The sequence below is a fragment of the Geospiza fortis genome, unplaced genomic scaffold, assembly GCF_000277835.1.
Source record: "Geospiza fortis unplaced genomic scaffold, GeoFor_1.0 scaffold101, whole genome shotgun sequence".
Taxonomy (NCBI): Eukaryota; Metazoa; Chordata; class Aves; order Passeriformes; family Thraupidae; genus Geospiza; species Geospiza fortis.
The window spans coordinates 1794738-1822167 of NW_005054388.1; the positions used below are offsets into that span (position 1 = coordinate 1794738).

Consider the following 27430-nt stretch of genomic DNA (forward strand, 5'->3'; position numbering starts at 1 on the left):
GATTCTTGAGCTCAACTGGCCCATCCACACATCAGGGTGACCTCCACAGCCTCCGTGTAGCACACGTGGGAGCATTGTCACAACCAGACTTCAAATACTGAACCCAAATAATTTGGCATTTACAGCTTGGTCAGCTGGGACCTCTCTGTTATACAAGGTGAAAACGTGGTTTGGAGTCACTCCTCTGGATTGTTAGCACAATGCCTGATTATTCCCAAGAAAACAATACATGGAAGCAGCAGTTTTTCTAGAAACATCCCAATGACTTAAAATATAGGCAAAAACACTCTGAGAGCAAAAGATGGACAGCTAATAAATGCAGCACAGCAGGGTAGCACTGCAATCCTCTCTAAATAAGAGGTAATTTTCAAGAGTGAGGGTATGAGACAGGCCAGCTTCACAAAATCACCATAGTTTGCTGACTTTGAACAAGTGCAGCTGCCCAGAGGGAGGGATATGAGAAGTCTCAAGCAGTAGTTTTTGAAATGGAAGCTGCTGCTGGTTCAGCAGAGGAAGTAAACTGCAGTGAAACAAAGATTCCAGTTTGCAGCTTACAGAAAATCTGATCCAAAAGTTCTGTATGTATTTTCAAAAACTGAAATCCCATTTGTTCCCCCAAAGCTAAATTAAGAACGTGCTATTTTGAGCTAGTGAACATTATCCCAATGTACTGAAAACACAGACAAAAATCCAGCAACTTTCCAGGGTTGACAAGATTATCTCAGGCCTCAGCTATCTTGCTTTGCACTGTGCTAGAAAACAGCTGATGGTAAGATGAGCCCTGATACGTGTCCAGCTGCAGTCCCCACCCCTGCTCCCACACCATGGAACTGTCTCTGTGCTCTGAGGTGTTTTCTACAGTGCTTTTGGGATGCACAGTGGAAGCAATTGCAGTGTTTTTCTACTTGAAGAAGTCCAAACCTTGCCAAGACCTTTCTTCTGCTGTTGTGTCCTTGCCCTCTTAGAGGCCAGCACCTTTAAAAAGGCTCTCTCAGATGAAGGAAGGGCCTTCCACAGCCCTCAGGAAGCGTGGTGAGGCCTGGAGACAGAGCTGTCAACGTGTTGTTGGGTGGCTTCAGCTTTGAAAGCTGTCTGGAGTGCAAGAAGTGGAATAACCTGGAACAGAAGCCACTGGGTCACAGACCACACAGACTTGGAGTATCACTTGTGGCAGCAAAATGGACGTGGTCTGGAATAAGAGGAAGAAGACAAACAACAAGGACAACTTTGTATGAGCTCCAGGTCAGAAATATGAACTCGTTGCCATCTGCAAGTTCAGCAACCTGCTCAGCACTTAGAGTAGGAAGTTTCCAGATCCCATTGTGATATCAGGATGGCTGAGCATCCTCTTTCTCACTCCAGAAAACCTCCTGCCAGTCTTTTCTGGCCTCTTCCTTAAGGCAGCCACGCACTCTCATGTTTCATGGCTGGCTCCTCTCAGACTCATCTGGTCCCTAAGGGCTCTGTTAGCTAAAGTGCAAGGATGTGGGAAGTAAAACAAGTAACAAGAACTGTTAGAAATAGGTTCCTATGTTTCTGCCTTTGTTTAAAGAATGCCTCAGCTCCTTGCTCTTGATCCATTGTTGGTGGGTGTGATTTCTTACATCCCTCCTCTTAGTCATGGCCCCAAGTCCACAACTTTTTCCGGGGACTGCCTGAATCTTTCACTTTGTGAGATGGGAACCAGGACTCCTGGCTAGTGTAGGCAGATTCATCTGTCGAGGTCAAACTTTACAGTGCTGAAATGCCACAGTGATGAGATCCTGGATTCAGGAACAGACAGTTGAAAATGGGCTGCTGTTGGCTACAGACCAACAATTAAACAGGGAGCATGGTCAAGGGGGAAGAGAAGACACGGAGGTGAGGAAGCCATGGCAGGATGGAAAGCAGCCTCTGAACTCAGCTCAAATGTACTGTGCAGAGATTCATAGGTACCAGCAGCAGCCTGTGATGTTACAGAGCTCTGTAAACTTGCTATGGCACAAGTGAGGGATATACATTATTGACACAGTAATTCCAGCCAGTTAGCCAGTTCTCTCAAGCTGATACAGAGTATACACAGGTCAATTCAGTATTCCTAAAGTAAAGACAATAGACAAACAAGTCATGAACAGACAAGCCTTCAGCTCTTACCAGTTCAGTGTTCATTTAGCTAGCAGGTAATTCTTTACTGGAAACAGTATGAGAGTGCAGACAGAACAAGTCTCTAAAGGCCAAATAGAAGAATGTATCTGGAAGCTTCTACCATGAAGTAACAACCTGGATTTACCCAGGATTAAATAACACGTTGTTACTGCAGTCTTGGATCACAGAGCACCTCAGGAGAGCAGCTGCCTGGTTGCTGGGTTTGTTGTTCCCTTATACCTGCAAAGACACAACACTCACCTCAGCATTGTGTTCATGCTAGTCCAAAGAATGAAACTAGTTATTACATTTGCAGAGACCCCCTGAGGAAGGGGGTCTCTGAATACAAGGCAGCCCAGTGTGGGGCACAGAGGGCACAGATTTTCATTCTTCCCAAGTAACCATCATTAAACTGTCTTTATCTCAACCCATGAGTTCTCCATCTTTTGTCCTCTCAGTTCTCTCCCTGCTCCCACCGGTGGGGGAGTGAGAAAGCTGCCTGGGGCTGGGCTGCTGGCTGGGGTTAAACCACAACACCATGGCAACAGAATAAAGGAGAGGAGGTCCTTGTCAAGAAAAAAAAAAATTAGGGGTTAAAAATACACCCCATGGGTTAGCAATGGCACAGAAGGAGACAGACTGTGGATAATGATCACTGCCGCTAATAGTCAACAGTTCCTTGAGCTGCAGAGGTCCTTCCTGCAGTACAGTTACTGACAATACCACAGCCATCGACCTAGTTACTGCAGGGTTTCCGTTCCCAGCATTCACAGCCAACACTGACTTACTTCAATTTCACAATTATTAATGCTTTGCTTAAAGCTTCAGCAACTGGAATCAAGTGATCTCTGCGGAATCTCAGCTTTCGCTTTAACGGATAAGCTCAATGTGAAGCCTCTCACCGTCAGAGAAAAGCCTGATAAGATGAATTCCCAAAGGTCAGAAGTCGTGGTGATAAACAAGGAGAACCTAGCCCAAGATAGGGTTAAAGCATTGTGATTTTTAAAGCACACCTAGTACTTTTGAGGGGATTCCTTAATTTCCTTGTTGTATTCCTATAGGAGTATTTGGGAAAGAAGGAACTGGCTTTAGAAAAGGAAGCATTCATTAGCAAAATTCAGCACAAAAGGCAGCAGGAGTACATTTAAATCAGCTGGGAAAGGAAAAAGCCCAAGGGCTGCACAGACTATACAAAATGAAGAAAAGCCCATTACAAGGGGGTAGAGGAAAGCAGGCAGGATATTTTTTGCTTTCCTTCCTCTTCATCTTCCAATCTGACTCTCTCAGACCCGCTTTCACCTCCTTCTGGAAGGAGCGGAAGCCAAGTTTCCCATAATACTGTGAGCTCAGCTTTACAAGCTGGAGACAAAAGAGGAAACCAAACACACAGTAAGAACCTGTGGATTGGCCAAACAAGGATTCCTAGAAGTAATTATCACAAAGACAAGGTTGGTTAGCACTCAAGCTACCAAGGTGAGGACTGGTCCTACATTCCTCTCCGGGGGAGATAGAGGTGTGCTTTTCTACTGCCCAGTGTGAGAGTTTCCTAAGCAAGCCAGGGATTTGCCCTGTTACTCTCAGTAGGCTGTGTTGTTCATTAATTCATCTTGGATCAGGTTCTCATCTCAGTGATGTCCAAGTAGATCTGGTCCATCCTTAGGTGGCAGTGAAACCTTCAGCACTGTGCTCTGGGTGCTCCTGTCATGCGGCAGGCTCAGCCCCAGAGCTGCCCTGCAGTGTCCCCACTGCCAGATGTGCAGCCTTGGTCCCACCACGTGTCTGTCTTGGGGACAAGTCAGATGCAGCTGTGCCTCAGGCTACGCCCACCAACGAGGGTGGTGGGGATGAGGTGGGTACACTGCTTCCCAGGCTCTCTCTCCGAGCTGTCACTGCTAGTCAGAGCTGATGGCAGGGCATGCACCACATCCCTGTGCCCAGCAGAGCAGCCTGAAGACTGTCAGCTGTGAGATCTTTGATGCTGGTCCATGTCCTTGAGAGAGTTGTGCCTGTTTAGCCCTAAAGAAAAGCTGTGCAAGGGTTGCCAGCTAACAAGTCATGAGGGACAGAAACATCCACTTGGAGGGCTTTCTGAATATGCAAGCATATTACTAAAAAAAACCCAAACCCAAACCAGCTCAGTTATTAATAACCACATACCTGGAAAAAGAAATATAAAATATTTTGCTTTTTCCCTTAGCAGCCCAGTCCACCAGGAGTGCTTGATAAGCATGTGCTGCACCTATCAATACAACCAGCAGATAACAGCAAGGCACTGGCTTGAGGGTGGTAAGCAGGCTCTCCCTGTCACTTGTAATCTCACATCCAGAGGCATCTTAAGGCCTTTCTAAACACGCTGATACTGCCTGAAAATTGCTGAAAAAACCCACCCTTTGTTTGTGTTAACAGGATGAGAAAGTGCAAGGCTTCCTGTTATGTGTGTGTGACAGCTACAGATAAGCAGAGACCTCTGGACAGGAAATCCGCCCAACTTCTGCAGTGTGATTTGCCCAAAGCTGAGGAGCTCTTTTTAGATCGAAGCACCAACAGAATGAGACGGGGCTGGCCAGAAAATGGGGGACACGCTGGAGAAGAGCTCTGAGGAGCCCGAGATCTCTTTGAACAATGAGTGTTTGACGAAAATGGGGGACCTGGTGGAAGTGTCGAGTGGTGAGAAGGTGAAGTTTGACGATACAGGTCTCTCTCTGGTGCTCCAGAATGGCCTTGAGAACCTTCGCCTTGAAAATTCCCTCACAGACGTCATCCTGTGCGTGGACAGCAGGGAGTTCTCCTGTCACCGAGTGGTCCTTGCTGCAGCAAGCAATTATTTCAGGTAAGGTTTGTAACAAACAAAACCAATACACTTATTTTGCTGCTTAGACTTGAACTGTAGGTCTCCAAGGAGTGCAAACTGGGCGTTAAAGTCTGCAAACTCGCAGTGAGCCTCTAATTCCTTACGTCTTCCAGCTTTTTTAAACTTGGAGACTTAAATAAGGCAGGTGCCAAGTTGTAGATTTGCTGGAGTTCTGATACCAGCACTCAAAAAGTCTGCTGGAGGTAGGCAAAGAAAGACAGAATATTGGCAGACAAGTGCATGAGAAAAGGGTGTTTTAACCAAGTATCTTTAGCCACTTGTCTTCTCCCTCTGGGACCTGGGCAAAGAGGAATACAGATAGCAGGGTATTTTTATTGAAACAGGAGTGTGTTTCTGGAACTTGCTACTTTTTCCTGTTACCATTCTGGGGTAAAAATATATATTGCATTAAATTGTTGAGGAGGACAGAGAAGGAATTTTCCATCTGGAAATCAGTTGTAATGGGAAATATCTCCTTGAAAGCAATTTTGCCACTTCACTGTCTCCTGGTCTGCTTGAATTTTTCATTCTTTCAATACAATAGATATTCTATCTGAGACTACTGGCCAACAAGAACAAATTTTAAACACACAGAGGAACTTGGTATCAGTTTTAGCACAGATTTTCCATTATCATTTAGACAATATCATTTAGATCATCACATTTGCATGGCTGGGATTTTTTTCTTTCTTTTTTTTTACTGCTAAAGTGGTCAGATGACTGAACAGCTACAGAGGAAACACGAGAAAAAAGGACCTGTGGCCACTTGTGACATGAGCAGAAAGCTAATTTTAATGGAGTTTGGTAAGCTTCGCTGGTAGTGCCAGAACAGTTCTGCTTTTCTAATCTAGAATAGAGATTGTGTCTGTGACTATTTGGAGACAGGTATTATTTCCACAGAGAGACTACATTTATTGCATATAAGAAAATATACAGCTAAAAGCAGAGATGTCCAAATATTTCTTACCAGCATTGTGTGCATAATGGATAGCAGATGCACAAATTAAAATCAAAATTATCATAATGATACTTTGACAAAAAACCCCAATTTCACTATTAGTAAAGGTGCTGCAATCAGAAGGACTTCCCAGTTAAAACCAGGTAAGATAGTTTTATGAGAACAGCTGTTGGCCAGCTTTGCACTGAGCTTTTCCTGAGCTACAGCCTGTCCCTTGGAAGGAGGGGATATCTGGCTGGAGATCATCCCATCCCAAGGCAACTGCACGTGTGTGCAGGGTCTGCCCCTCTGGATGCTTCTGTTTGGCTCTGCTTCCCACAGAACTGAGATTTATTACATCTCACTGTCTGCCAGTGCCTCTTGTCATGACTCTTTGGGTTAGTTTCAATCACATTTGGCACGGGATGGAAATCTCAAACCTGAATTTCTCATGAGTTTGATGGAAATCTGCAGCTAGGAGAGGAGAGATGCTGGGCTGGCACCCTCAGTGCAGGGTAACAGGCAGGGTGTCCTGGCCAGCCAGCACACAGTGCCCAAAACAACCACACTGCACAGCCCTGCTGGGCACAGCCAGCACAGAGCTGAGCCCCTGGGAGGGACCCTGAAGTGTGTGAGAGGAATAAGGAGGGACAATGGAGGGCTCAGGAAGGGGAAGCTGAGGTTACTGTGAGGAGGGAAAGAAGGACGCAAGTCTGCAGGGAACTGAGCTTTGCTGGTTCTGCTGCTCACAAGGAGCCTTCATTCATCTTGCCATAACTCTCTGGAAGCTGCATGGCCCCGGAGAATGAAGGAATTCTTAAATCCCACTGTTCCTGTGAGTACTTTCCACGATCTGACAGGACCTCCAACAGCCATGCACAGGAGCAAAGCAAAGGGACCCAGTGACTCATGGGCTTCACTCCCCTGCCCGTTACACAACCCCTTCCTGAGGGCTGGGTGCCACAGTGTGGGCAACCCACAGCAGCTGACTGGAGCACACTGAAACAAAGCTAACCCCTTCTAGGCCTTCTTCAGCACTGCTGCAGAGTAGATAGGCTAATCCTTGTGATGTCCTGCACCCATAGACATAAAAACATTAACTCTCCATTTACCTCTGTGATGATAGCAAAGCAGAGAAGAGAAATACCAGCTGACTAAGGTGGAACAGTGGTTCTTTAATCCTGCACTGCCCAAGAGTAGTGGGAGAATGGGGCTGGGAGAGGTTGAAGCTATTTTCCAGTGCATCCTCGAGCTCCAGCATGGTTGGTTGAAGTCAGGTTCATAATTCCAAGCACAAGCATTCCAGTGTGGGAGGGTGCTTAAAAAGTGCTTCACAAAACTGCAACCCATAATTTATTTTACTGACATTTCTCTGATTTTAAATTAGAAAAAACTTAGAATTTTTTCTAAAATTACCCATTTTTGGGTATCTAAATTTGGCACTGGGCCCTCAATTCAGATGTGCATTTCTTAGAGTACCTGTTGGTTTAAAGGTGCAGTTTAGAATTACACAGGGACAAGAACCAGGGAAACATGCAATGGAATTAGTAACCACATCTGAAGGATTTAGAACCTCCTGAGGGTAAGTTCAGGAAGATTCAGAGGCAGCATTTTAATCCCTAGGAGAGAAGCTCAGCCTGATCAGCCTGAGTGGTGTCAGGTTTTCCCCCTGCCAGCACACAGGGTGGGAATGAGAACCACTCCATTTGAGCAGAAGGAAGGCCACAGCAGTCAGCTCTCCTGTGCAGCACTGCCCGATTCACCCCTGCCACAATCTAGAGCAGAGAACTGGTGGGAGAGCACCGTGCTTCAGAGGTGTGATTTCTGCAGCTCACAGCCATGTTACATCAACCCACACCCTATGAAATTGGGAGTGGATGGCAGCTCTAAACCAATTACAAAGATCAGGAGACAGATAGGCCAAAGCACTTGGACCAGAGCCCTGTGCACAGCCACCAGCAGAATGCTGAGGCTGGGTTCTGAGCAGCCTTGCACAAGTGTCACCCTGGGTATCTCTGACTGACCCCAGCAAACACTCCGGTCTGTGGGACAGAAGTGAGACTCTCACCTCCCCGACAGGGATGGGTCAAGACAAGTCTGGAGTCACCAGCTTAAGAGATGAAAGGAAGAAGAGCAGACACCACCTGCACCCTCCATGGGCCTGGTTCTTGTTCAGATGAAACATCCGGCACCCGTCAATCCCGCACAACTGAAACAGCTCTGCTGTGCCAGCCTCCCCTCCGTGCTGAAACCCATTCCCAGGGAGAAGTGGGAACTGAGGGCTGCTGCTTTCAGATGGCCACCTGCCCACACATCCCCTCTCATATCACTTGACAGTGCCAGAGGGAGAAAAGCTAAATGGATCCCGGTCTTGTTGTCACTGAAGTTAAGGAGCGTTTGCCTAAGTGCCTTTGAAATATTCTGATTTCAGCAGCACCAGAAGCTGGACCATGAGGCAGGGCAGCGAAGCAAAAACCTCTAATGAGCTGAGTGAAAGGAAAAATGAGAATTTTGGCTGAACAACTTTTCTGACAAGTAACTTCTCTGCCCAAATTTCCTGCTCAAAAGTTAGGCAGTTTTGCACACTGAGGTAACTAAGACCTTGCTATAAAATTTCTGCTGAGGTAAGGAACAGGTAGTTCTTGGAGCAAGTAGCAGCTGGTATCTTCCATCCATTTGCCATTCATCGTGCCTAACTGCTTTGCAATAAAATCTGTTTATGTCTTGGTTCCAGTAAGATGTGTCAACCAGACAGCTTAATTCAGGCCCTTCTTTTACAAGAAAAGCATGGCCTAAGACTTGGGACCTCTAGCCATTTCCCAGGTTGCATTGTCCTGTCAACATTGTGTATGACTAATAAAGAAGGGCTTGGAATGCAGGGTAAAGAGTGCTTCTAATTACACTTTAAATCTGCACATGTTTTTCACCAACGCAGTTACAAGTGGACTCATGTAATTCTGATCTGTTGAGACAGATTCCAAATGATGTGACATCTCGTTCTCTGAATGCAGTGAACAAGAAGGGGCTGATCAAAATCCTAAGTAAAAGCAAAAAGCATTGGCAGAAATACTTAAATCTATGAATTGGATATGCAGAGGAAGATGTGTGTGTTTGTCTTGCAGCTGTCACAATGTAAAATGGTTTAAAATAGCCCTTAGAGAATTTCTGATTTATACCCCACATGAAATATCTGCCTAGTGCCAAAGGGATGTCTGGTGGTCACCTTTCAGCTGCAGTATTATCCAGCAAAGAAGAGTTGCTATCTACATGTATGAAATCACTGCACTTTCTGCCTAACAGTAGTTCCAATTCATGCAAATTCAATTGCTTCTCCAGCCAAGAGGTACCAACTCTACAAGCCCAAAATGTAGCAGAAGAAAAGCTGGACTGTAAATTAGAAGAAAATCCATAAGCTATTCTCTCCTGGCCCCCCACTGGTATTAATGCCTTTTGCTGCCATGGAGCCCCAGGTCTGCTGTAGAGGACAGCACAGAGGAATCCATCATGTGTGTATGCCTTATCAAACTCATGAGTACAGAGGTAGAAGAGCAACAAAAAGATATTTTCTTGTTTCTTTTCAACAGGAGTAATTGCATAAAAGATGAAGCAATCAGAGTATTCTGTGTTGAAATCTAAATAGCCCAATGTTTTCAGAATGCCTCATCCTAACAGGAATGCAGTAAAAGATAAATGCCTTTCTTTCCAGGGCCATGTTCTGCAATGATTTAAGAGAGAAATATGAGGAGAAGATCATACTAAAAGGAGTTGATGCAGAAACCATGAATATACTCTTGGACTACACTTACACCAGCAAGATGCTCATCACAAAGCAAAATGTACAGAAAGTCTTGGAAGCTGCCAGCCTCTTTCAGGTACAGATAACTCAGATGCACTGACCCAGTCTCTCTGTTCTGGCAACACCACATCTTGCCCTGGTTAGCACACTGCAAACTTCTCTGATTTCATGGGTTCTGGAAGCATTTTGCTTCATATTTACTTACTTTAAGGTAAAAAAATGGCATGGGCAGCCATGTACTGGAATTCTGCTGTGCTGAGTGCCATGCAAACAGGAAAAGAGCCTGGCTGTGCCTCCAAGAGCTGCTCCCATGTGCTGCCTGCTGCCAGTGCTCCCCAAATTTCAGGTCAGTGAAGGCCAGTCAGAAGGGTTAGGGGCAGCAGCTGGCATGGCTGGCCAGGGCAGGAAGTTGCTTTGCCTCTTTGTCTCCCCTGCCTTGAGATGGAGGCTTGCCAGCCAAAGTTAGCATCCTCCTTTGTAGAACTCATGATGTAAAGGGTTTTAGTCATGGCCTGGGACTTGTGGGAGGCCAGAGTTGGGCAGTGTTACTCAGCCCTCGGTCCACGAGGTATTCACGTGTCCTGTAAATCACCTGTGAGGTCTACCAAATTGCAGTGTCTGGTACCATGCTGCAAATTGCTAACAAATCGTAACCAACATAACCTGCCAAGTGCCAATGTGCGTGTGTGTGTCCATTCCTCTCATTAGGGAAGGCAAGAAACATCCAACACTGTGACCATTGTGGTTCATGAGGGAATTCAGATTCTTGAATCTTACATGGAAATTTTGCTCTGCAGTTCTGGAACTCTGCTTTTTAGGACACAAGTCCTGTGAGGAGCTGCTTAGGGAGCTGGAGGTGCTCAGTTTGGAGAAAAGGAGGACCCTATTAAAAAGGAACCCTATTGAAAAGGAGGACTCAAATGGGATACCCTCAGGGGGTACCCTATTGCTGTCTTCAACTCCCTGACAGGAGGCTGTAGCCAGGTGGGGATCAGGATCTTTTCCCAGGTAAAATATTGCAGTATAGATATTCCAATGTAAATTATCTCCTTTTCTCTAGAAACTGTTTTTGAAAAAGTTTTATGTAATTATGCCTTTCTTTACTCCCTTCTAGTAAGTTTTGACCAAATGCAGTCAAAATGGACAGTAGGAAGAGGTGGAGGGCTGTTTGGAGAACGCAGGCGTCCCTGCCACGGTGGGGGAAGCAGGTGAAGGGCTTGGAACAGCTGAACAGCTAAGCCTCACCCTCAAGTGAGCCAGACAAATTTTTTCCACCTAAAGCACAGTTGCAACACGAGTTCAATAGTCACCTCCTCAGTCTGGGCTGGTGGCTGCCCAGCCACTGCACTTGCAAGGTTGGTGCCCAACCTGGATCCCGCCCAGCAGCCTCTGCTGCCCACACTGCCTGCAGAGCTGCTCGTCCTTTCACTCTGGGAAGGGCCAGGATCCCAGCTGCTTCCCAGGGCCCTGGCAGGGAGCCCTGCTTCCCTCACCAGAACTCAGCAACAACCTCCAGACCTGCCTATACTGCTCCTGCCCCCACAGGAACCTCTGTATTACCCATTCCCTCAGCAGGGTTTGGGTGAGGGATCACATCAACTGTGGTGGTGGAAGCAAAGAAATGGTGAGAGGGAAGCAGGCTTCTGAGCAGATGGAAAAGAAGCTATTGTCACCAAAGGCTGTGGTGCCCACTGCCATGGAAGTGCCAGGTGCAGTGGGAACAGTGGAGGATGCCCCGAGCTGCCCCCTCTGAGCAGAGCAGGGCTGCCCTGCCCTCAGGCCATGGCTGAAGCACCAGCAGCCTGATGGCCTGACTGGCCCCAAGCACCCTCGTCCCTGGGTTAATCCACTTTACATTCTAGGGGAAATAGGGCTCCAATACCTGACAGCCACCCTGAGGTCCCTGGGCAGGCCAGAGCCAGGTGCCGGCTGCAGGCCACGATGGACAGGAGGGCACCATTTGCTACCAAAGGCCTTCAGGGCAGCTCCGGTGGGAGAAGGGCTGGCGGGCTCAGATCGCCTCCATTCCCCGGGGAACAGCCCTGAGGGGGGCTGTGCCCCTCAGCTGGCTCTGGCAGGGTCCGTGCCCCTCCATTCCCCAGGGAGGAGCGCTGCAGGGCGCGGTGCCCCTCAGCTGGCACTGGCCGGGGCTCAGATCGCCTCCATTTCCCAAGGAACAGCCCAGAGGGGGGCTGTGCCCCTCAGCTGGCTCTGGCTGGGGCTCAGATCGCCTCCATTCCCCGGGGAGCAGCCCTGAGGGGATCTGTGCCCCTCAGCTGGCTCTGGTGGGCTCAGATCGCCTCCATTCCCCGGTGAGCAGCCCTGCAGGGGGCTGTGTCCCTCAGCCGGCTCTGACAGGGGCTCAGAATGCCTCCATTTCCCAAGGAACAGCCCTGAGGGGGGCTGTGCCCCTCAGCTGGCTCTGGTGGGCTCAGATCGCCTCCATTCCCCAGGAGCAGCCCTGAGGGGTGCCGTGCCCCTCAGCTGGCTCTGGTGGGCTCAGATCGCCTCCATTCCCCAGGAGCAGCCCTGAGGGGGGCTGTGCCCCTCAGCTGGCTCTGCTCCGGCCGGGGCTCCCTCGGGGCACAGGTGTCACCGCTGAGCCGGGACAGGACTGTCCCTGCAGCCACAGCCGAGGGTCACCAGCCGCAGGGTGCGGGACCCGGCCCCACTGTGTGCTGCATGCAGAGAGGGATCATGAATGAGAGACCTTTCCATCCCCATTCCCTTCCCTTTCTGGGGGCTCTAGCTGGAGGCAGGGCTGCTGGCACTGCTTACACTCCACCATTGAATCGAAGCAGACTCATATGGGGAGAACAAATTTTACTAGTCAGAGTGAAAGCCAACTGGAGGCCAAGTAAGCATATGGGATGTCTCTAGCAAGTGAGAACCTGGATTCAAATGGGTATTAGGAGAAGGACTAACTTATTGAAGAAACTGTTCTCAGGGAACAGAGCTTTTAAAGTGCCTGGATTGGCGTTAGGAGGGGTACTCACAGTGGACAAACAGAAAATTCAGAGCTCTGCCAGAATAATCAGCAGATGAAGCAGAGGCTCAGGGTTGTCTTCCTTCTGATGCTCTCTTGAGTCAGCCACCTGCTCTCCTGGGACTGACTGACATATGCCCAGCAAGTTTTGGGGGAGTTTTGGGGGGAATTTAGTGTCTAAATGAAGGCAGTGGTGGGGAGTCAGTGCAGCACAGAGATGAGGAGCAGAACCAGGGAAAGTCCTGCCTTGATTCGCTCCCAAGCAGCCCAGCCTCTCTGGTGGAGCCCTCAGCAGGGCTGTTTCTCACACCCACACCTCGCAGTTCTGCATTTGCCTGGCCACAAACAGCCCTGCAGAGAGGGAGTGGGGCGTGCTGGCCGTGAGAGCAACGTGCACCTCCCTGTCACCTCCTCAGTACTGCTCCTAACAAGCCATGTATAAATAATTAGAGAACTCTACAGAGGTTTGCTGCAGGCTGTGAGAACGTTGTTTTGGGGTCTATTCCCAGACTCACAGATGACTCGATGAATGACCTTGGCAAATGCTAGGTTTGGGGTTTTTTGTGTCTCATTACTGACAACTTTGAATGCTTATGCTTAGTAAGCTTAATAAGGCTGATGCTTAACCTGCCTCAGGTCTGAAGCCTACCTAGTGACAAAGTCCTCTCAGATCCTCACAGAAATGCCCTGGTGAGTTCAAAGTGCTTGCCTCGTGCTAGCCCTGAGAGCAGGCAAGGGGAATGTGGCAGGTGCCGCGGTGCCACCGAACTGTGCCACGGTGCCACCGTGGGCCACTGATATATTTTTATTACAATTAATGTCAGTGGTGGCAACACATTCTGAGACCTCACATAGCCTCGTTCATCGGTCAGTTGCATTTCTCTAAACTTTTGACCACATCTAAATGTAAAACAGGAACCAGGCAGTCTGTACACAGCGTCTGCAATCGCTCAGCTCTGATAAACAGTCTAAATATGTCAACACGACACCGTCGGGTCTGGAAGGTTCTACCCTAATTACTGAAACAAATCTACATACTACAGTGTTTAAAAATGTTTCGCTTCCTCTTTGCCCCTCAATTACTATTGCACAACCTTCCCCAGTGAGAAAACATGAGTTAAAATGGTTTGCTTGCTGACACTGGACAGAAAAACAACCCAAAAAGCACAGATGGAAATGCACAACATTAGCTCTGACCCATCTTTATTGCATTGTTCAGTGGCAGTATTTGTACCTGAAATTACAGAGGTGATGGGAAATCCATTAGGATGAAGCACTGTAACTGATCAGTTCTACCCAAAACTGGTTCTCAGTTCCTGAATAATCATCAGCAATCCAGCTCAGATCACAGTTTTTCGGAATAGCCCGCAGGCACCTGTGGCCCAGAATATGTGCATTTGGGACCTCAGGTGGGGTTATTTTGCCAAGGAAATTTATGACAGTAGTTGTGATGCCTTATTGAATGCAAACACAGCCAGTTCTCTGATTAAGGAGACTCTGAGTGTAAAATGCATATCAATATTTTTTTTCAGCCAATGGTGATGACAAAGGTCACTAGACCCTCTGAAGGCCTCCCCCACAACAGATTCTTGCCAGAAAGTCCTGCCTGTTAGGAATCTCAAAAGAATTGCTGATGGTCAATCTCTTCCTGCCACTCACCCCAGTCTAGGACTGCTGCCCATTCCTTCTGGGGCAGCACACTGCTCCAAAGCTCCCAGACCTCAGTGCTCATTTCCCACTGCTCTCACAAGATGCATTTGGAGTTTGGATGGTGGGAGCATAAATGCAGACAGTGGAGTCACTTTCACTCTAAACCCAGGCTCTGTTCTAGCTGGTCTGAGCTGACATGCAAGATGAAGCAGGGGAAGCAAACTGGATGCCTGGGGTCTTTATCTGTGCTTTGTAACTCCAGGATTGCCAGTGCCTTCACTCTAAAACCAGACTGTTCTAGTTGGTCTGAACTGACATGCAAAATAAAACAGGGGAAGCAAATTGGATGCCTGGGGTCCTTATTTGTGCTTTGTAACTCCACGATTGCCAGTGCTTGGAGATCTCATGGAGGAAAAGGGAATAGTAGGAAACCCTTTTGTGAAACAAATAAAATTCATGACTGTCACAGGTCTTCTGCATCCTGCAAGAGGGGAAAGGAGCAATTGGATGCAGAGGGAATAAAAGCAGTGGAAGGAAGAAATTCTTATTTCAAACTGCAGATGTTGGGAGATACCTGTGCTCAGATGATCCAATTCTTGTCTCCCCCAGCTCTTTGCTGTATTGGGCATGGCTGGTTGCTCCATAGCTCCCCTGTGACAGTTTTCATTAACCCTTCTGTGCTTATACAAGCTTTTTGTGCCCACAGTTCCTGCGCATGGTAGATGCTTGTGCCAGTTTTCTCACCGAAGCACTGCAGCCGGAGAACTGCGTTGGCATCCTGAGGCTGGCTGATGCCCACTCCCTGCACAGCCTCAAACAGCAGGTACAGAACTACATTATCCAGAACTTCACCCAGGTCCTGAACTACGAGGAGTTCCTGGAGCTGCCGGCAGACATCCTGTGCAGCACGCTGAAGAGCGACGAGCTCTGTGTCACGGAGGAGGCGCAGGTGTTCGAAACCGTCATGAGCTGGGTCCGTTACAAGGAGTCCGAAAGGTTTTCCCTCCTGCCCTACGTGCTGGAGAACGTCCGGCTGCCCCTCTTGGACCCTTGGTATTTTGTAGAGACTGTTGAAGCTGATCAACTCATTAGACAGTGTCCAGATGTCTTTCCTTTGCTCCAAGAAGCAAGAATGTACCATCTGTCAGGCAATGAGGTGAGTAAAACAGGAAGGTATTAGCCACTCTTTGTAAATGTCTCATGCTTCAGCTCAAAAATTGATTTGAAAGGAGCAGTGCCATGGGGCAGAAAAAGGTAATCACACTGAATTTCCACTAACTGGTGCTACTAAAAAGTCAAAATGGGCCTCAGAATTTATCCTCCTGTCTGAGACAGTTCAGAAGATTTTGGTGGGTTGTTTGTTTTAAAACAAAGTGCACAGCTTCCTTTTTATGAACATCTGAGCTTGACCCTTCAGACACACTCTTGCTAAATGAAGAGCCCAGGTAGCTTCCCTAGTAAAAAAGCAAATGGTGTTAGCCCTGACACCTCACCCTCTCAGCTATTACCTCAAGCCTAAGAAAAGAGGAATTATTTCCCCGCCAAACCGTGCCACAATCTGTAATGACTCTTTCAAATGTGAATATGTAACATCTTCCCCTGTTACTTATGGGAAAAATGCTTCATAAAGGAAATATTCTCCCTCCTGTGAAGAAGACAGTGTCTTTGCAGAGGAGAGGGCTGCCCATCTGCCATTTGCAGAGGTCCCTGCATCCAAAGAGACACATTAATCCTGACACCCAGTCGAGTCCTGTCCTGCCTTCTCAGTGCAGGCTGTGGTGGATCTCAGGCTCTTCCATTCCCTTTGGAAAGTTGGGTATCAGTCACATCTCCTTGGCCAAGATATGGGGCAGAGGGGACAGCAACCAAGAGGTCAGATTGCACAACAGGAGCAAAGTTCGTGAGTGTGCGAGGAAACGTGTCCCTCCTCAGTGGAGTCACAGGAGGGCAGGAGGGCGTTGTGGGCCCATCACTCACGGCGGATGTGTCACCTGTGTCACGGCACGGCGAGGGGGGACAGCCCAAGCGCTCCTTGCGCTGGTGACTGTGTAAGGCACTGCTCGGTGAGCTGGGGCAGTGCCGGCCAGGCCGGAGGGAGCTCCCTGAGCAAGCCTCGTCCCACTGAGCAGTGCTGTCAGGTGCATGCGGACAGATAAAGGAGTGTTGCCGCGGGCTGCACACGCATTACACCCATCTTCAAAGGGACAGCCGCGGGAGGCTGCCTGCCAGCTGCCCTCCCCCGGGGCTGACGCCTGGCAGTGGTGGCAGGCAGGTTCAAACAGAGTCCTGGGAGCCAGCAAGTTCCGGGACTCACGTTCTATAAAAATGTGCCAATTCATTTTCTGGACATGGTCAAAATGCAAGATTCGTGTCTGTGTAGATAATATCTTCTAATATGGATAAATTATACTGATTTATAGAAACATGGTAAAAGCAGAAAGAGAGGTAAAACTTTAAGCAAGTTGCCTCCTGACACAGCATTTAACCTGTGGCTCTTGTTTGCAAGCATTCCTCCAAGCACCCCTTGCATTCTTTGCTCCTGGTGAGCATCCACCTGGCTAGTGAACTTCTCCAGTGTCCCTGAAACAAAGGCCTGGTCAATAAACTGAGGCAACAAGCTCAGTTTAAATTAGAGCTAAGCACATTTCAGAGCCTGGTGCTGGCTTTAAATAAGTCTTCTAATTTTGGCTTGAGGTAAGAGCTTATACACAAAGAAACAAATAAAAATAATCCCTCCACAGTTGAGAATTGTTATTGTTCTGACACTAACATATCTCTTCAGGACAAATAATGAGAGCACTTATTTTCTGCCAGCACTAACTGCAGCCTTGCTGTCTCTGAGCTCCCCAAGGCATACACAAACCTTGGGGTCCTCCTACCCTGCCCTCACTCTGTCAACCCAAATAACACCTGTCCTTTTCAGCACCTGATGTGTGCCCAGCCTTGTCACTACTGCTCACCTGCATAGCTCTTGGTGCCAACCTGGTAATTCCTAAAAGGAAAGGATCCTAGTAGGCAGGCAAAAGCAACTAAGTTCAGAGCTGGAAAAACCCTGCTGAAAGAAGGACACAGCAACCTCTGCTGAATGCTTATAGGATGCTTTTCAGGCTTTCAACTTAGAAAGCATTGGCTAATTGCTTCAGTTGATGTAAGCCTGCTGTGATATGAAAAACAGGTAATCAAAGAAAAAGTCACTTGGCCTTTCTGTAATTGTAGGTGTAAGTGCCCTGTGAACTCACTCTGTCTCACTTGCATTTAGATTATTACAGAAAGGACCAAGCCCAGGATGCATGAGTTCCAGTCTGAGGTGTTTATGATCATAGGGGGCTGTACAAAAGATGAGAAGTTTGTAGCAGAAGTGACTTGCCTGGATCCTTTGAGGCGAAGCCGTCTGGAAGTAGCAAAATTACCAATCACAGAGCAGGAGCCAGAGAATGAGAATAAAAAATGGGTGGAGTTTGCATGCATAACTCTGAAAAATGAAGTCTACATATCAGGTAAGGAGCAAGACATTGATGGGAGTGCAAGAGGGGAGCAAAGTGTTCTCATGATTATTTCCAGCTTTTATCAAGACCATGCTTGAGGCAGCTTTAGAAAAATTAAGCACTGCAGGTATTTTAGTGTTTTGGCTTTGGACGTGCTCCAGAGAGCACTGGATGTGTAAGGACACTGCCTAGCTCTGATTTGAGCACAGGATTCTTTTTCAAACAATATTGATCTATATGCATAGCTACACTTGGGCAGCACCCTAAACAGTGACAAGGTCACAGGAAGGTTCTTGGGAACAGTTTACCAAACATGAAATGACAAATTGCTTCAGCATCTTCTTGTGACAAGTTCATTTGAAGCTCCACATGCATTAGCAAAATCCTGCCAGAATCTGAGTCATTCTGCAAAAGTCAGTCAAGAACCTGCAGGGAACTGTCACTGATGTTTGGCTGCCCCCTGAAAGCTGCCATCACAGAGGACTCCAGACCTGCCCACCCACAGTTATTAACTTGGCAGTATAAACTGTCAAAGCCAGATGAAATCCCATGTTCCAGACACTCAGGGTGGGTCTGGACAACTCATGTGCTGATCATCATCCCAAGAGCTTCAGGAGATGTATTTAACTTCCCACACAAATACAGTTGAGCTCCACACAGGGGCTTGATCCCAGAGCTACAGAGATTTTACTCTGACAATCAATATGTTAAAATCCAGCTTGTTAGCCAGTTTGACAGCTGCTTTTGATGGCCTGTCAAAAAATAAGTTGGATGATCTTGTTCTGCTTCCAGAGGAAAAGTGACAGGAAGATTTTCATCACTGTGGCATTACATGCCATGATACAGAGCAGGGCATTCATAGGTAGAATACTTCCTTCCTGCAAAACTGCCCACCAGATTCTATACTCCATTGAAACAGAAGAGTAGAAAGGAGGAGAGTAGGCCAAAGTGTGAATGCTTTGCTTAAGTGTGAATAGTGGTCAGTTGCCTTTATTCAAGTATCTTCCATTGCATTCTTTCTTTTGGGAATCCACATATTTTTGATACTTCATTCCAATTTAACATTTATTAAAGCTTTATCCTGGAATAAGAAATGAATTACTGTTTCCGTAACTACAAATAAAGAAGGTTTTTCCTTTCAGTTCACCGTAGAGAGTTTCTGGCATTAGCCCCTCTTTTAAAAGGTAGCTGTACAGAGAAACATAAGTCAAACATTCCAACTAGGGAATATTCCCCTCACCTGCACACCCTTGAGTTGAGAGGTCTTTTTTCCATTTGCCTTCAATTTGTAACTCTTCTCTCCTTTTCAAGGCTTATTGCATTCTTTTATTCCTGACATCTTTTCCAATGTCTCTTCTCCACTTTTATTTTATGTTCTATCCAGGCTACCTCCAGGCCAGGCTAACACATTCCCTGCTGTGGTGAGTCTAAGCTGGCTTTCCCTTTGCTTCCATTCTCACAGCTTCTTTTTCTTCCTTCTCTGCCCACTTTCATATCTCTGAGTCCCTCTCTCCATTCCCTCATTGCCTTTCACCTTTTTGCCCTTTGCACACAAATAAAAGGCTGAGTGGACCAAAGCCATTAGCACGTTTTTCTCAGCTAAACCAATTATTAGTGTCTCAATCCTGATTAAACAGCCACTTCCTCCTGCATGTCCTTCTACTTTTGTTTTCTTTCTTTAGCTGCTCTAATTTGCTTCTACTCTAACTTGACTTTCATTTTTCCTAACTTCATCTCCCCTTCCATGTGCTCATTTCCCTCCATATCTTGGTACAGTCTGGAGTCTTCCCTGCTCCTTTAGCATCTCAAAAATAGGAAATTCCTTTACACAAGATTATGACTACTGTTAGATCATGATTTCCCCAAAACAGTCTCAATGCTTTGACTGGATGGCCTGTAACACTACATTTGCAGCATAACTAAAAATGACATGAATTATCATTCACCATTCTGATGCTTTTACTAATTTAGGTACAATTTCTCTTCAAGTTAGAAAGAATTGTTGTCCAGAGGAAAAACAGAAACAAAATAAACCTCCAAAAATCTCTCCCTGTCCCCTGATGTTCAGCAAATTCACCCACTGGTCCAGCTGAAGTTACTACATGAGTTTCAGCCTGGGGAGGAAAGCACAAGTTCAAGTAAAAGGGAAATTTCAAGGGGAAGTAAAGGGAACACCTGCAGTCTCTCAGCCCCATTGTAGCCGTGAATGCTGCATTCAGGCCCTTTGGCCACTTCAGCTATTTGAGTGCAAATAAAATTCACCACATACATGTGAAAAATACTGGGACAAAAGCATTACAAACGACTCTTTCTAGCATGCTAATTATCTCCCATTCAATCTGCTGTTTGGCCCAGAGATAGGCTCCATCAGTTTGCAGTGATCTGTCTGCTCTACAGAATACCAATGAAGGCAGACATTTTCTCAATGGAATATGAATTCTCTTTTCAGTATATCCACCAGTGAAGCAAATGTTTAATCAGGTTGCAGATGATGGAATAAGCTACTCAGTCTGTAAATGTGGTTTCAGGCTTAACTAGATCTGTTTGTATTACAGTTATACCAGAAGCTGCAGGGCAACATCAGCTCCTGTTTGAAACACTGCTCTCTGCTTTAGCACAAGCAAAGATCCACTTGCAGGTCAGCTCTAGAATGAGTTTGCAGGGTCTAGTTTTGGTCTTCAAGCTATAAATATGAAGTTTACCCAAGTCTGTAGAGAAAGAGACCAGAAGGAGAGGCACAAAAATGAGATCCCAGCCATATGGTCCCAGGGTTGAATAGTAAAACTTCCAAGTCCTGCAGGACTATTGTTGGTAGGAGTTCAGTCAGGTCTTTTGCTTTATGATGCAAACCACAGGGCTGGCTGGATTTGCCCTGCACAGCCTGGCAGTTTTCCAGTGCACGCCTGTCTTCAAGGGATTTGGCACTACCAGCTGCAGCATCCTGCGCTATCTTACTTAAATCACCTTTGTTTGTCCCTTTGCAGCAGTTCAGCTAAGCCCGGGTGTTCACAAAAATCTCCTGCGTGTCACCTTGCTATGTGGTTGGTTGTGCACTCAGTATTGAAATGAAAGTGGTTGTGGTGTGGTAAAGTGAGGAACAGTGATTTATCTTCACTGAATATTTGGCTATAGAAATTGTTCAGTTTCCTTCACTATTAAGTAAACTTATAAATTCTTATAACTTATTAATTAAACTTATAAATTTCTAAATGCAGAAATTTTCTTCTACTGTAACGGGACCAGTTAACAATCAGTAATAAGGATTTACTTTCCATTGTGAGAGAACACAATTTTAAGCCTACTGGAGTTTTGAAGTAAATACAAGCTGTGCTATCATATTTACACATGTCATGTACACTACAGGTGGCAAAGAAACAAAGCATGATGTCTGGAAATACAATGCTTCCATCAACAAATGGATACAAATTGAGTATCTCAACATTGGGCGCTGGAGACATAAAATGGCAGTGTTGGGTGGCAAAGTGTATGTCATTGGGGGCTTTGATGGCATGCAGAGAATCAACAGCATGGAAGCATATGATCCCTTTCATAACTGCTGGTCAGAGGTAAGAGGCTGCATCACATAACATTTTAATTATTTGGAATATTTTATTCAGAAAGTCTTAGGGCTTGGATTCATCAAAATGATCTTGTATCATTCTTTTAAGTATTTCTGGTCTTTAAAAACCCTATTTTTTTTCTATAGAAATGCATATCCTTTAGAAGGTAAAAGTCCTCAGATTGTCAGCCAATCATTTCCTGTGAGACATCTAATGCCTAACTTTCAATTTTTTAGTTGGCTTTTAAGGCTATAGTCCATAAATCAAGGAGTAAGAATATAGTATGCATGAGCCAGAGCACAGGCTGAAAACTACTGCTCTGACACATTTTATATGTATACAAAATGTGTCTGTCAAGCTGTGCCTTATATATAGTATGGGTTATACATTAAAGTGAAAGTACAGGTTGGAAGGTAAACAAGATTAAACCCACTCCCCCCCTCCCAGTTCTACCCACTGTAGTTCAAATAATGAGAGGAGAGAATTAGGCAACTAATTAATCCATGACAGTAATGAGATTAGGCATCATAACAGCAGATACAACCCATTGTCTCTGGATTATACAAAGCAATGTGGATGACTCTAACAATCACAGCTGCAAGTAGCAAGATCAGTACAAACAAATTTCTTGTGCTTTTTTGTAATGCATGGAAGCATGTAAAGGAGATTTTTGGCATTTCTGATATTTCTTAGCTTTTGAATTATTGATAAAGTAATTTTAATTTCAGCATTTAAACATAGCATATTTTTATTAAGGGTTTTTGCAGTCTTAAGAAAAAGCTGAAACATTCTTTTCCCTTAACCTTAGAAACATCATCTTCTGAACCCTGCTTAAAAAGGGATGCCTGACTTAAAATTCTGCAGGCTCCCCTCCCATGCTAGAAACTTAAACTACATTGATCTCTTGAAGTTCCTGAAGTTTGGAAGGAATGGGATTAGCAATACAGTCTGTTGGCTCTGTTTCATGAGAGATTTTTTTTTCAGTTCAGCTGTTAAAAAACCAATGCTCCCCATGGGCATCAGTCTGACTGCTTCCCATGGTTACTAATGATTCTCTTTGGTGCCCAGGCTGCTCCCCTGATGGTCAATGTGAGCTCCTTTGCAGCAGCCAGCTACCAGAAGAAGCTGTACGTGATTGGGGGGGGCCCCAACGGGAAGCTGGCCACGGACAAGACGCAGTGCTACGACCCGGCCACCAACGCCTGGAGCCTCAGGGCTGCCATGCCCGTGGAGGCCAAGTGCATCAACGCTGCCAGCTTCAGGGACCACATCTATGTGGTGGGTAAGTGCAGCACCATGGCTCTCCTTGGCTGCACCCAGCAGGGCTTGGTCCTGTGCTTCTGTGAGTTTCACCCACACAGAGTGTAATCAGATGGCTCTTCCTGGTGAGATTAGTAAGGAGTGGGAATCCAGGCTGTTCACAAACAGTAGGCAAAGGTCACCAAGTCAAAATCCCTGTTAGCATGGCAGCTATCTTGGAAAGCTGGAGGTAGCCCAGAGACAGCTTAAAGCCAGCCAAAGATGTGTTCATAGTGGCAAGGGCATGATCTCATGGCTGCATCATGTCCTCTCTCCTCTCCAGGGGCATTACACAACCCACTGCATACAGGATTTATGCAGGGATAAAAGTACTAGGAGCAGGTCAGAGGAGCAGAGCCACTGAGACCCAAAGACCCAGAGCTCTTCACTAGATTGCACTTGGGGTTAATTCAGTCAATCACCAGAACTGGAAGAAAAAATGGAAGAACAAGAGTTTGATGATTGAGTTGAACTATGGGGGGAGGAGAAAGCCTGCACACATTTCCAGGTGGTACTGGGAAAACTAAAAGAAAAGAAGAACATTTGTTTCCAAAACAGGAGCTCTGAAAAGTTTCCCCTCCCTCTCTCAGCCTTGTTGCAGGGAATTTCAATGTAATCAATATGGTGCTGAGAGCTGGCACAGAGCTGAAGTATTCACCAAATAATTAATGGTGCTCTGGAGGGAGATTTATTATTTGCATGTGTATGCACATATACACACATACACACCCCTTTTGTGTACAAAAATGCCTCATGCTTGTCCTCAGCACTGGAGCTGACCTCACCCTGTTTGTACAGGATGACAGAGAAAGGCACATGGCTTATGGGCTAGCTGATATAACTCCTGATAAAATGGACATGTTACTCCAGTCACATTCATTCAGCATCTTTCAGACAGCAACATCCACTAGTAAATCTCTTGTTTATCTATCTGAGAAACAAATCTACTCCAACTGGATAGAAAACAGCCCCATCTGAAGTTTAAAAGATAAAAGAGCATTTGGTAACTGCATCCAAAGCAATCAAATGACCCAGACTGATGAATTACCAACTGCCAGGTGAATCACCACAACTAGCAATGTCTGTTTTCAGTTCCAATTAAGTCACCTCTGAATGACTTGATCACCCCTCAGGTACTGCACTAGTATTGTCAAACTCAGCATCTGTTATAAGTACCACAGATAAACGCTCACTTTGCCAGCAGGGAGGATGCCAGCCATTGCTGCCCTCATCAATAAGACCATGGCTTCAAGGTTTCCCTATCCAGAAGAACAGTGCCAGACTCTTTTCAGAGGTGGCCAGGGACAGGACAAGGAACAATGACCATAACTACAACATAAGAAGTTCCACCTCAGCCTGAGGAAAGACTTCTTTATGTTGAGGGTTGCAGAGCACTGGAACAGCTGCCCAGTGAGGATGTGGAGTCTCCCTCTCTGGAGACATTCCAAACCCACCTGGATGCATTCCAGTGTAACCTCCTCCAGGTGACCCTGCCTTGGCAGAGGGGTTGGACTGGATAATCTCCAGAGGTCTCTTCCAACCCTAACAATTCTGTGATTCTGTACAGCTAGTACAGAAGACCCATTCAGTGCCTGCAAATTTCAGAATAAGAACCATTTAGCTGCTGGTAATCTCGGGAGGGAATATATTTTCATAGCCTTTCATGAGAATTGAGGTATTGACCATTTTTTTCAAGAGAAAAGGACACTGCAAGATTGCAAAGGTGCACTAAGAACCTTTACTAAGAATCATTAATAACTTCAGTTTTGGGAAACACAGAGAAACTGAAGGTCACTCTCTGTTTAATAAACCCATAGAAAGATTATTGATTCAGTCTGACAAACTCTAAACAAGAAAGGGTTTTTGAAAGCAGCCAGTTCCAGGAAGAAGGAGGACTGATGGACAGAGGAATGAGTGGAAAAATCCTGTGCCCATTTCTAGCAGTGATGGTTTACCATAGCTGGTCCTCCATGATCTAAGTACTTTTAAACAAAATAGCATTTTTCTGAATCCGTGTCCTTAGCTGGAGCAGCAGGTATGAGGAAGATCTGTTGCTAGGTGCACTGTGGTCACACTGAAGGATCACAGCAGTTTGTTCTGGCCCTAAATTCCACAGCCTTATGAACAATAAGTAGCCTTCTGCAGATCAGGCTTTCAAAACAGTAAAGTATCCTGTGAACTTGTTTTTTCTTGGCTTTGGGGCACAAACCGTTCTTATAAATCTCAGGAACAGTCATGTTGAAGTGGATGGTTGAATTGAAATCCCTTACAGGAATGGCCAGTGCAAACCCATGTCCATTTCCTTCCCAGGTGGAGCAATGAAGGCTCTGTACTCCTACAGCCCCCGGGAGGACACGTGGTGCCTGGTGACTCAGTTCACCCACGAGAGAGCCAGCTGTGGCATCTCTCCTTGCAACAACAAGCTGTTCATCACCGGCGGCCGAGATGAAAAGAACGAAGTCATTGCAACAGTGCTCTGCTGGGACCCTGAAACTCAGAAGCTGACAGAAGAGTGTGTCCTGCCCCGGGGGGTGTCTCACCACGGCAGCGTTACCCTCAGGAAGTCCTACACGCCCATCCGTAAGATCGTGCCCGGGGCAGTTTCTGTCTGACCCGCAGGAGCTCTGTCCTGGCACAGACTGCAGTGAGGACGGGTTTGAGCTGGGGAGCAATGGATGGGAGCAGCACCACAGCTCCTCGGGGGTATCTGTATATATGCTCAGTCCTTGTGTTTGTACATTAGATCCTTAAGTTATCTTAATTCCTTCCCTCCACAGAAAAACAAAGGGACCAGCTGTAGTTTACTCCTGCCAACACAATACCTCGAATCAGGCAAAGAAATGTAGGTGGGAAATTTACTTCTCAGCTATATCTACCCTGGAATGTGCTTGAACTGGCTCAGTCTGGTCCCAGAGTTTGGTCAACTATTTATTGTGTTAAGTTGGATTTGCAATACCTACTAGTGAAAAAAGAGAAGTTGCTTTTGGAATTAAATATTTGTAACTTTGGTAGGTCATAACGTTGTGTCTTCCAAAGCTGTGCTTTTTTTCTCCCAGTGTTTGGCACATTAGATTAAGTTTGAACCAGTTTGTTTGTTTGTTTGTTTGAAGATACTTTGCTGGTTTTTCAGTTCTGCATGCCCAAAACAGATCCATCTCAGTTTGCAAACCTTGCTGTCATTCCCAAGAAAGAGACTGCATAGGCTGCAAATTTAAATGAACGCTAATTTGTTTCCACGGAATATTCACTGCGGCTGTTTTCTAAATAAAGCAGGCCAAACCGAAGTTTCCCTTTCCTTTGTTGTGTGCCGGGTGCCTGTTGTGCCTGGAAGCCTTTTCCCCTCCCATTGCTGCGGCCAGGCGGGCAGCAGAGCGCGGCTCCATCCCTGTCCCCATCCCCACAGGGTGGCACTGCGCTCCCAGCGTTTTCCGCGCGGCTTTTGGCTTCCTGCAACGCAACCGGACCAAACAGTCTGCCGGAGAGAAAAACAGTTCCAGGTACTGTTCCCAGCCTGCTTCATGCGACTGTCACATGCTCTACCAGAGGGGGCAAGTGTTCAACGGGCCAGGAGGGCCCAAGTCTCAAATCCCAGCATCTGGGTCAGTTGTAGGGAACGAAAAACAAACATTGGAGAGGTCACGCCCGGGACGCCCTGGGACACTCTTGGCCAAAGACTGGGAACATATTCCCGTCCCTCCTCCCCTGCCTGGTTGCTGGAAAGAGCCAACTCGCTATCAAATCAAGACAGAAAATACAGTGCAAAACAAATCTCTCCAAGCAGAGAGCAGTGACTCCTTCCAGCCTTCCCTCCCTCTCTGTAATGTCTCCTTTTGCCTTATACAGTATTAAAGATAATATTTCTGTCATGTTAGGCTGGGAAAAAAGCCACGGGTTTCTGAATGTCAGCACACTAGTGCCTGAGTGCTCAGTGGTGTGGCAGGGCCTGCAGACAGTCCTGGTGCAGGCTGAGCAGGGCAGGCACAGCCCGTGGGGTGGGTCAGCCCTTCAACAGGCCTGTGTCCTTCCCTCAGAAAGGCTGCAGGAAATCCTGTTTCTTCTGCAATTTGCCCCGTGCCTTGAACTCATCCCTGTAATTTCAGCCAATCCCCACAATTTCTCACTCTAGTTTTCCCACAGGCCTTCCATTTTCAACTACTTTTTACTTGCTTCCCTTCTTTCTTTATGTTCCTATAATTTTGCAGGGTCAGCACTTCTCACACTTCCATGCTGGCCCCCACTCTCCCATCCCGCTCTGCTTTTCAGAGGGCGGGAAGAAGGACCCTCCAGACAGCGTGTTTTATTTCAAAAGGGTTTTGTGAAGAGCAGTTACCGCCTTTGCCTTGGTTGGTAGCATTGGCTGGTCCAGAGGGACAGAGAAGGTGGATGAATTGGTGGGGGGATGTCCCTTTTGTCTTGAGGAGCTGCATTTTGTATCTTTACCTGTCAGGGAAATTAATTATAGCAGCTGTTGAATCTGACTAGGAAGATTCTCCTCCTACTGAGAATCATCCTAAAAACCAGCAGCCCTTGGGAGCTGGTTGCTGATTTTCTCCCTGTAATGTTTGTAGCAAAAAGTTGTATTTTTTTTTCTTGAGAAAGATAAACCACTGAATTAGAAAAAAGTTGTCCAAATGAACTTCCTAATACAAATTCTTAACTCCACATCTCAAAGGCAGGAAACAGCCTCTTGTCTGTCCTAAGTTGGTTTCCTAGTCACATGTGCAGACCTTGGGCAATCATAA

At 46.5% G+C, this 27430-nt stretch overlaps 1 protein-coding gene across 1 annotated transcript; it reads left to right on the forward strand.

Annotated features, from left to right (window-relative positions):
* Positions 1-4623: 4623 nt before the first annotated feature.
* KLHL6 (kelch like family member 6) lies at positions 4624-25972 on the forward strand. The gene is made up of 7 exons (XM_005425520.2): positions 4624-4954; positions 9619-9784; positions 15051-15500; positions 17604-17841; positions 21193-21395; positions 22458-22671; positions 24999-25972. Exons 1-7 carry the CDS (start codon positions 4695-4697, stop codon positions 25298-25300), a joined length of 1833 nt encoding a protein of 610 aa, XP_005425577.1. The 5' UTR covers positions 4624-4694; the 3' UTR covers positions 25301-25972.
* Positions 25973-27430: the final 1458 nt, after the last annotated feature.

Bases quoted from the DNA above. Each gene is read 5' to 3' on its own strand.
- KLHL6 (XM_005425520.2), top strand. From the start codon at position 4,695: ATGGGGGACACGCTGGAGAAGAGCTCTGAGGAGCCCGAGATCTCTTTG. The intron at 9,785-15,050 runs GTACAGATAACT...TTGTGCCCACAG, and splicing joins AAGCTGCCAGCCTCTTTCAG to TTCCTGCGCATGGTAGATGC. The intron at 21,396-22,457 runs GTAAGAGGCTGC...TTTGGTGCCCAG, and splicing joins TTCATAACTGCTGGTCAGAG to GCTGCTCCCCTGATGGTCAA.